The 10,987-nt window shown below is 35.9% G+C and overlaps 2 protein-coding genes across 2 annotated transcripts; both read left to right on the forward strand.

The window, feature by feature from the left end:
- Positions 1 to 468: 468 nt before the first annotated feature.
- Positions 469 to 937, forward strand: LOC134647412 (cytochrome b5-like). Its single transcript, XM_063501766.1, has one exon. The coding sequence runs from the start codon at positions 501 to 503 to the stop codon at positions 879 to 881; it is 381 nt and encodes a 126-aa protein (XP_063357836.1). The 5' UTR covers positions 469 to 500; the 3' UTR covers positions 882 to 937.
- A 7,469-nt stretch (positions 938 to 8,406) lies between these two features.
- LOC134647678 (cytochrome b5-like) lies at positions 8,407 to 8,920 on the forward strand. The gene has a single exon (XM_063502033.1). It carries the CDS (start codon positions 8,459 to 8,461, stop codon positions 8,840 to 8,842), a length of 384 nt encoding a protein of 127 aa, XP_063358103.1. The 5' UTR covers positions 8,407 to 8,458; the 3' UTR covers positions 8,843 to 8,920.
- Positions 8,921 to 10,987: the final 2,067 nt, after the last annotated feature.

Raw genomic sequence — 10,987 nt, forward strand, 5'->3', positions numbered from 1 at the left:
CTCGTACCAGACATAGTATTTATTTCATCATATATTGCAGGATGTAATTTTAAAGTAAGAGCGTAGTAAGACAAGTCCAAATATTTGTGTAAATGAGTTCTACTAAACTAGACGATAGACGGCAAACTAAGTAATTATGTCACCTTGTACTTATATGTACATTCCATATAGTGCCTCCAAGATTAGCTTTAGGCCGTAATGAGTTCCCTAAGAACAAAAATTCGCTCAGTAGCTAAGAAACAACACAACACAACAACAACACACAATAACAAGAACAGCTGTAACAAATAATGAAATAAATGCATTTGTACTTTGGAGCAAAACGTTGGTACCGTAAGAATTGGTAGAAATACTCAATTATTACATAAAACAAAACACGTTCCCTCTTAACTGACGATCATATAACCTCAAGTGTATCCAAAGTCACGGCAACCGGGTCATTGCAGATATAATATACGCGCGTGCATCGCCAGTAGCCCCCCGGCCGTCGAGCTCGCGCCATGTCCGACAAACAATACACTCGCGCCGAAGTAGAGGCCCAAAACAAGCCTGAAGCCACCCTTTTCGTCATCCACAACAATGTGTACAACGTTACTCCGTTCTTGGACGAACATCCAGGCGGCCATGAGGTCCTAGTTGGTGTCGGAGGCACGGACGCCTCAGAAGACTTCGATGATATCGGCCATAGCATAGACGCTAGAGACATCATGAAGAAATATCTAGTTGGTGAAATCGTGGAGTCAGAGAGAGTCGAGAAGACGAAGAAAAACGTCAAATGGGACGATGTTAAGCACGATGGAGGATCAGGATTGTTCAGTACTTGGCGTGTACCGTTGCTGGCTGCGCTGGCTGCATCGCTAGTGTATCTGTACTTCACGTAGCTGGACTGCTTAGTATAAGGATTGTTAAGGTTTTGTACACTATTTTATTATTAAAGGTAATTATTGTAATGCTTTCGTTTTGAACTTTCCCCGTCACGTTTCCGACAGCTGATCACTTGTTTACCATTGATTACAGTATCGAAATTTAATTGATTTTACTGTTATAAGTTATACCTACTTGGAATTTAATCTTAGATTATAATTTAGGATCTGAAATTTTGCTAATTTCATTATCAGCACCACCAGCGGGCGTACCTATATCTGAGTCTGACGCAATTATCGAAATACCTAATTATTATAGTTATTATAAATAAAATAATGCTTCTGTCTCTTTCGATCAAGCGTCGACCAGTCAAGGCTCTCATGTTGTTATCAGTGTTATCACATTGATAACTTTGGCCAGCGTATATAAGTAGGTATATGTTTTACTGGTTGCATCAGGCCTCTGCTTAAGTATCATGCTCGTGTTGCATCTTTCGAAGGAAAACAATAATGCACTACATCTAAAATAAATTGGATGCTGTTTAGCAAAAATGAGTCATCCCACATCCATTTTCCAATAAAATGTCAACTTTAAGCGTCAATTTTTTGAGTTGACATCTTATTGAAAAATTAATGTGGTTTGACGCATTATTGCTTAACAGCATCCCTATTCGAGATGTACAACTGTTTCAATCGCATGTTCATCAACTGCGGATAATATCATTAATTCACACCAACACATACAACCAATAATTCAACAAAAATCAACTTTATTTTATTACTACTTTAAGGTTAATAATGGTTTGGTTTGGTTGTCACCTAACTGTGGATTGCTAATGTCAAATTTTACACAGTTGTTCCGATTCAACGGGAGTTCAACACGATACGTCAAACGTCGCTTGTCGAATACGTCCCCTCCTTTACACACTTCGTGGCAAGTTGCGTAATAACATGTGAGTCGGTCTGTAGATAATAATTATGTAACTATATGTACCTAAATATATAGTTCCATAGAAAACACGAATTACGTCGAAATCGGTGATATCCGCCACATTAAAGCTGTTTAGTGACTTGCACGTCGTCACGACTTGTCTTTTATGTACACACTATAGAAATACTAAGTATTTATATACACACGTAATTACTTATAGGTATATATATAAGTAAGTAGGTAACTACTTTACAAAGTAGGTATGTTTATCAGAAAACAATGTAAATTCACGCGAATCATGCCATGCGCTATGATTGTGTTAACCTTGAATAGAATATTGACAATAGCAAACAATTATGGTGATATTTGAGCATTTAAAAAAAAAAACAGAAATAAGCGGTTTTGACTTATTCACAGTGTTGGTGACAGTACTTGCTATAACTGTTCCAAGTTTTAGGTACTTACCCACCCACATCAAACGGTCTTTGAGAAAAACGCGTTTAACCCGTCATTTCCCACGATATGACGTCACCCATAAACGTTCTGACGCAAATTTGAGCCCTTGGGAGCTGACAGGTTCCGATTTGTAAGACCGAAGCGATCCCATAAGAGCTCTGGGAACAGTTTTGTGTGGAGCTCTAAAAAAAAGCGGCCAAGTGCGAGTCGGACTCGCCCATGAAGGGTTCCGTATTTAGGGAATTTATGACGTATTAAAAACAAACTACTTACTAGATCTCGTTCAAACCAATTTTCGGTGGAAGTTTGCATGGTAATAATGTACATCACATTTTACCACTTTGGAAGTGTCTCTCGCGCAAGCTATTTAGTTTAGAAAAAAATGATATTAGGAACCTCAATATCATTTTTGAAGACCTCTCCATAGATACCCCACACGTATGGGTTTGATGAAAAAATTTTTTTTGAGTTTCAGTTCTAAGTATGGGGAATAGGGATTGCAGAACCGGTACTGTTTAAAAGAACCGGGATTTTCGGTACCGGGCAAAAATGGAACCGGGATTTCCCGGTATTTTCGGTACTTTCGGGACTGCCTTCAAAAATCAGTTTTCACATCAATTTTCAGTAAAAAAAAGCGTAAAACGACCACGAATCTTTCTTAAAACAATAAAAAAGTAGCACAGTGAAGGTACACACTTCTTTTATACCATAATATGTGTCTTTAAGTCACAAAATCATTAATATAATTTGTTTTTTTTCCCTAAACTACATGATATTTTTAATATCTTTGTTGATTGGCAAAAACTGAATTGTGGCTCAGTAATGTCATCATTTTTTTTTTAAATATGTAAGACGTTTTGTGAAAAAGAATAAAAAAAAATGATAATTTTCGCATACGTTCAAAATGGGCTGTGGACCTTCGAACATATAATAACAGAACTATCAATACGACAAATCAAGAAATTATTCAGCCAGAGTTATTAATTCATTTAAAATATCATTATCATATGTGAGTTTCTTATACAGTGTTTGAATTTGAATTAAAAGTAGTATTTTATTAATTACAAAATTGTCTCTATTTTTGCTTCTAGTTAGTATACAAATATGAAATAACTAATTGTTCGTATAAAATTATTTATCGTACAAACATTTATGCCCTTAAAGTATCAAATTACGCAATTTTATATTGTCGGCATTGTCAAACCCATTGACTTTTTTTATAATTTATTTTAATGTAGTGGTCAGCCGTAAAAGTATTACCATCAGCCTTAGATTGATAAAATATATTTATTTTCTTTATAAAACATGATATTTCATGCTAAGTAACAGAAAGCAGTCAAATATTGTACCGGAAATTTTAGTCCCGAAAATCCCGGGAGTACCGGGATTTTAATTTTGAAATCCCGGTTCTTCGCTTGGCACTAAATCCCGGGAATTCCCGGTACTTTCGGTACCGGTATTTCCCGGGAGCAATCCCTAATGGGGAACCCCCAAAATTTTTAATGTTTTTTTTTCTATTTTTGTGTGAAAATCTTAATGCGGTTCACAGAATTCATCTACTTACCAAGTTTCAACAGTATAGTTCTTATATAGTTTCGGAAAAAAGTGGCTGTGACATACGGACGGACAGACGGACAGACAGACAGACAGACAAGACGAATCCATAAGGGTTCCGTTTTTGCCACTTGGCTACGGAACCCTAAAAAATGCCCCATATCGCGAATACCTACTAAGTGTCCCAAGTCACAAATTGGTAGGTATTCTTGCGTCCGCACCTCCATTGTATCGGTAATATCGGTCATAATCGGCGGTCATAATCGGCGGTCGAAATCGGCGAGCCAAATTGGCGTTTGCGTCCGCACCACCTGATTCGATCAAACATTAATCACATTGACGGTAAAGTTTTCCTATTTGGACTGGCCTTAAATTATCTCTCAAGGCCAATGATCTGAGAATTGGTTATTACGTAGCGAGTACAGTTAGCAGCAGAAGTTGCTAAGCGGGCGAGGTGTTCACAATTACCTTGACACGCTCTTATTTAACCTTAACAATAAAAGTAGCGTCAAGATCACTTTGAACTTCAGCAGCAACTTCTGCTGCTACCTGTACATATTTTTGTATGTGAATCTCTTGCTATCGTATCAATTCAATCCCATCAAAAACATTTACATGTAATGTTTTTGATGGGATCTCATCTCTTTTTGTAGGCAGTCCTTCCTTTCGGGTACTCATACCCATACTATGTATACACATATCATAACTAAACACATCTTCATTCATACTCACATCGTACATCGTAGTGTACCTTTACTTTACCTACTATTTGTAGGAACTGCAACAGTAACTTATAGCATATATTTATATGGGATTACAAACTTACTTATGCAGTTCATCTTTAAAACGTGACTGATATTGCAATATTTTTAGGTTTTCTATGGCTTGATAAGCTGAAAACTACTTATGTTTAAAATTTGAAGCTTGTGGGTATGCTAGAAGTATGAGATCGAGTATGATGATTGGTGAGTGGGTGAATGTGTCAGTGTCGAAAATAAGGAACTTTGACGTGCAATAATTATGGTTTATGGTTTAAGAACTTTATTCACAAAAAGAATTTACAAAATTGGCTTACTTGAGAATACAATTTTTATAATATATCTTAGGACTAACGTGCAGACAAATAAATAAGTAATCATTCAGTACAAAACATTAGTTTGGTTAGAAAGTGGGTAGAAAGAAATACGTTACTAACCGGCTCGGATAGCTTAACTCGTGCAGTTAAATATGGCGCATTCCCGACGCTTACCAAGCGCATGCGAGTTTACGCCATCAAATATAAGTGTGACTTCCGATTTAGCGCAATTATTCGGAATAGTGAGTGGCTTTATACTGGTTTACCAATCATGCGTCCGTCAACGGGTCAAAGGGAACTCGTCGCCTGACGAATGTCGGCGAGCTACGAAGCAGTTGGCGTGGAGAAGTCAATTGGGTATAATAGCGCAAGTCACAGAGTATTAGTATTTGTTAGAAATAGCTTAACAGATTACAATTATTTGCAATATTTATTTATTATCGTTTTTAATTATTATTTTATTTTATTTATATGTACATATATACATTTATATAATTTTTTTTATACATTATTCTTTTATTGATATAAGTATGTATATTTTTATATAATTTTATGCAATTAACAAATAAGTGATTAAAATTATTGCATTTATAATTTTAGTTTATTGTTATTTATATTTATTTTGATATGTTGTTATGCAAAAAAAAAAAAGTAAATAAGATTATCGCATTTAAAAGTTTAGTTTATTGTTCTTTATGTTTATTTTGGTATATTGTTTAGTAGTATAGTTTGTATTAGTATTAACTATGAATATTTTGCAATTATAAGTTTATTAGACATACATAATAAGATTTGGTTGTTTTATGCAATATAGTTTATTAGATATTAAGATTACGTGCGTGATTTTTTTTTACGGATACATATTGTACATTCCAAAATATTTAAATTTTATCACCCAATTTTTCTTAAACTACAAGTTCATTAGTTCAAATTAAATGTTTTTGAGAATATATCTTAATAATGTTAAGCCCTATATATTACTGAAAATTCAGGGTTCTAGCTTCAGCCAGCACAAAATTACAGGACGTCGAAAATGGCCTGAATCGCTTCGAGAAAAGGATGGTACGGCCGTGCCTCTTTGTTTTGCTCGACTTGGTGGGGGCACGGTGCCCCCAGATGTTCATGAGGTAATAACATTCGATGTTCATGGCGATAGGTATTACCTTGTATTATTTAATAAATACAACTAAAGTAATCATACTCTTATTCTTATTTTGACTTATAAAATTTACCAATTACATTCCTTTATAAGCACCGTGGTATTTTTAGCTTATGATCATTAGGTATGATTTAGTAAATAAGTTACGTAGATTTTTGGTAGAAATCATTCATTAAATTATTGTAATGAATCATTTGCTAATGAGATAAAAGTACCTAAGTATCGGATACTTACTTTTTAGGGTTCCGTATGTACTTACCTAAAAAGGAAAAAACGGAATCATCATAGGATCACTCGTCTGTCTGTCCGTCCGTCTGTCACAGCCTCTTTTCTCCGAAACTACTGGACCTAATTGGTCCAGTAGTTTAGTTGAAATTTGGCACACATTATGTAAGTTTGTGACCCAAAGATGGACGTGTAACGTAAATAAATGAATTTTAAATATGGAGGCTATTTTTGGGGGGTAAATGAGAAAATTCAAAAATAAAGTTTTTCAAACTATATCGTGTTACATATCAAATGAAAGAGCTCATTGTAACAATCTCAAATTATATATATTTTTTATAATTTTAGGATTAATAGTTTAGCAGTTATTCAAAAAAAATAGGCAAAAAATGACCATTCCCCCTCCCCTTATCTCCGAAACTACTGAGTCTAAAATTTTGAAAAAAATACTTGCACAAAATAGTTCTTTACCTATAGATGACAGGAAAACCTATTAGAAATGTGCAGTCAAGCGTGAGTCGGATTTAATGTACGGAACCCTTGGAACGCGAGTCCGACTTGCACTTGGCCGGTTTTTTAAAGTAATTATCGGAGAAAGATTCTGACGCAAAACGATTCGCGCTGAAATGACAATAAATATTTAGTTATCTTTTAATTACATTTTTAGGGTTCCGTAGCCAAATCGCAAAAAACGGAACCCTTATGGATTCGTCATGTCTGTCTGTCTGTCTGTCTGTCTGTCTGTCTGTCTGTCCGTCTGTCCGTCTGTCCGTCTGTCCGTCCGTATGTCACAGCCACTTTTTTCCGAAACTATAATAACTATTACTGTTGAAACTTGGTAAGTAGATGTATTATGTGAACCGCATTAAGATTTTCACACAAAAATATAAAATAAACAATAAATTTTGGGGGTTCCCCATACTTAGAACTGAAACTCAAAAAAAATTTTTTCATCAAACCCATACGTGTGGGGTATCTATGGAGAGGTCTTCAAAAATGATATTGAGGTTCCTAATATCATTTTTTTCTAAACTGAATAGCTTGCGCGAGAGACACTTCCAAAGTGGTAAAATGTGATGTACATTATTACCATGCAAACTTCCACCGAAAATTGGTTTGAACGAGATCTAGTAAGTAGTTTTTTTTTAATACGCCATAAATCCCCTAAATACGGAACCCTTCATGGGCGAGTCCGACTCGCACTTGGCCGCTTTTTTTTAACTACTTATCGTTGCTCTGTATCGATTTAGATTATGCATAAGTACGTAAAAAGAAGTTAAAATAAAATACAGAATCATTCAGAATTCAAACAAGCGCAAGCGTACTTTGTTGCTAGGAAATAGGGATTGCTCCTCGTCACTTTTCACTCACTGTGGAGAATTTACATCATCACGAAATTTTGCACTTTATTTAATCACTATCACTACAGCATCTTATAAAACAAAGTCCCACGCCTCGTCTGTCTGTATATTTGCAATAAACCCAAAAACTACTGAACGGATTTTCATGCGGTTTTCACCTCTCAATAGAGTGATACTAGAGGAAGGTTTATAATTTGTTACGGTTTTGTGTAACCCATGCGAAGCTGGGGCGGGTCGCTAGTAGGTTAATACTTAAATGCGAAACTTAAATATTAAATAAAATAAAACTATTATTTATTTCAGTATTTTTTTCCATAATATATTAGTAACTTATTAGTAACTCTTAACTTATGTTAGTGACATGTTAGTACATTAAGTAACTGTTAACAAAAGCGTAAATTTATATTTTCTGACATTTACGTAACCTCTATCTTTGAATGACTTTAAAAAATCAACGTTGTCATCTTGCGCTCAGCACAAAATAGCTGGTGTTTAGTGTTGTAAGCATAAACACGGTTCTCATGAGCCATAATGACGTAGCATAAATTAGTTATCATAGTGCGGGGCGAGGAGGACCGATAATCATTCCTAATGCTTACCAAGAACTCAGTCTTATGTCTTAAGTTAACAAATATAAGTATGGTCTTCGATAACATATAGTTAATACGTATCTCGAGGTCACGATACACCGGTTCTGCTATAAATTAGGTTTGTGAGCGCTCACGCAACTAATATATATTAGTTGCGTGTATAATACCATTCGTATTTGTCTCTGCCGGCGCCCGCGCACGCCTCGCTAGTCTTGCCCTGCGCGCCGAGTCAGAAACTCGCACCATGTCCGACACGAAACGCTTCACGCGCGCCGAGGTTTCCTCATACAACCAAAAAGACAACAACGTCATCATAATCCACAACCACGTTTACGATGTCAAAGCGTTCCTCGACGAACATCCCGGCGGTCATGAGGTCCTGGTCAACGTTGTTGGTAAAGACGCGACGGAGGATTTCGACGACATTGGACACAGTTTGGACGCTAAGGAGTTAATGAATAAATACAGGATCGGTGAGCTGGTCGATGAGGAAAAAGCACCAGAGATAATAGGACCGCAATACTGTAATGTTACTGTAGTTAAGAAAGAAGGTTTTCTGACCGCTTGGATGCTGCCTATCTTTCTGGGGATCATAACAACAGTGGTTTGGCAATACTTTTTCAATTAGTGAAGTGTGACTGACTGCTTAGCGTTAAGAGTGAAATCTAATGTTGACTTTTGTATCTTATTAAATATTTTTAAATCAGTCGTTTTGGACGTTACTGCAGTAGATAGCGAGCTCATTAGTTATCTAATCTGCTTCTAGTTATCACTTGTCTTTCAACAATTCGTAGGTACCTACTTAAAATGTGGTTTTCTGAACTTTTATCGTCTTTTCTAGAAAATAAATAAAATAAATTAGGTATTTTGACCTGATAAAAATGAGTCTATAATAAATTATCTGAATGGTTTGGCTCCCGCCATAAATCACCCAACCTACCCAATCTTTCAACAACCTGCCTATAGTTCGTTTTTTTAGCATTAGAAAGAAGGTAAGCGTAATTAAAAAAAAATCAGTAACTAGGTATTACTTATGAAAGCAGAAGAATATAAATGATCGTATTAGATTCATAATTGTTACATATTTGCCGTGACTTATTTTTAAGACGTGTTTTTCAATTAAAAGACACATCAAGATTGTTTACCTTTTTTCTAATGCTAAAATAAACGAACAGAGTTAATTGTAGATATTATGATAATTTTATAGAAGTTTGACATTTAAAATAACACTTGCACAATGTGTCTAACTATATAAGTTTGTTTATTGTACCGAGTGTTATGAACTCAAAACAAAAACGGCCGTTTTAACTTTGGACGCATAGATTGACGAATCCAGCAACATAGAAACTAGTTTGATGTATTCAAAAGGTACTTTAATACAGGATACAGTACGTAGCGGCCCCCTTTTTTTTAAATATCTTTCGTTAAATTTAAATAATCACGATTATTTAGCAGTGGTGCTAGTGTGCACGTTGATGGGCTCTTAATCATTCTGTGTAGGTATGTACCAATTGTTTTACTAACTAGGTATGTACAGATTGGTTGCATAGCTTGCACTAATGTAACTGTCTATCAAAATGTGACGTATCGCGACCAGATACTGTCAGAACCAGTTATTCACAAAGTACCTACATACCTAGAGTTAGACCAAGAAAAGTCTGCAGCGATTTTGATAGCCCACGCAGTGCTAGTGTTATTTACACGTCATAAATTCATAGAAGTTTGACGTTTAAAATGACACTTGCACTGCGTGGGCTATCAAAATCGCTGCAGACTTTTCTCGGTCTGAGTGTACCAACATATAATATTTTTTTTAAATCTATTTATTTAAAAGAAGCCTTTATCAAAAAGACACGTCGGCTCCGTTGGGCCTCTATATCAAAGAATTTCAACGAGCGTTACTAAACAAATACATCAAAAAAACTGTACACAAATTTCGCACTTTTTGAAAGGGGTTCCGCCAATATAGATTGGAAAACCCCAATATCCATTACTGTATAATCCCTACCTTACCTTACCTACCTTGAAATATACCTTGAAATTTATTGCGCCCCTTGTCTCGAGTCCGGACACATATTCCATTAGGAAGTGATGCACATCCTCGACAGAGTCGCAGATATCGCAGTTGGGCGACTCTGCTTTCCTCATCAGATGAGCAAACATATTCAATGGAATGTGACCGGACCGAAGCCTGTGAGCTCATATAATTTTCGACCGGTCTAAGTATATAATCATAAATCAATAGATGCAATAAGAGCCCGCGCCGTCGTCGCTACGTGATGGGCATCCTGAGCGAAAACCTGTGACGCCGACTATCAATCCTATGGGGAATCTGGTTTGCAATCCATAACCCTACATTTGACACAAATAAACCGGAGGCTGGAAATCGTGGTCGGAACCGCGGCCTGTAACAATGATTTTTGAAGTGAAAACTGCTTTAGCGGCGCTGGGCACTTTTTGAGGTGGGGAAAAAATGATAAACTCGAGACAGCGTAAGGCGATCACGTGACCGTAAGGGGCGTAAGGCGATCACGTGACCGTAAGCCCAGTAAGGTGGCCACTCATAATTTAAATGGCATTTAAATCAATAAAGAAAAACTCAATGTTATTTGGCATTTATGTTGCGGACTCCTTTTCAAGACTCTTTACCTATGTTCAAATAATTTGACGTTGTCATGGCAGTATGTAAATAAACATGTCAATGAAAAAGTGTGATCTTATTTGAGAATGATAATAATATATAATAAATAAATAGAATACCTCCGCTAAACGT

Source organism: Cydia amplana, chromosome 4, assembly GCF_948474715.1.
Source record: "Cydia amplana chromosome 4, ilCydAmpl1.1, whole genome shotgun sequence".
In the NCBI taxonomy this organism is placed as follows: Eukaryota; Metazoa; Arthropoda; class Insecta; order Lepidoptera; family Tortricidae; genus Cydia; species Cydia amplana.

Excerpts from the sequence above, each read along its gene's own strand:
- LOC134647412 (XM_063501766.1), top strand. The coding sequence starts at position 501 with ATGTCCGACAAACAATACACTCGCGCCGAAGTAGAGGCCCAAAACAAG.
- LOC134647678 (XM_063502033.1), top strand. The coding sequence starts at position 8,459 with ATGTCCGACACGAAACGCTTCACGCGCGCCGAGGTTTCCTCATACAAC.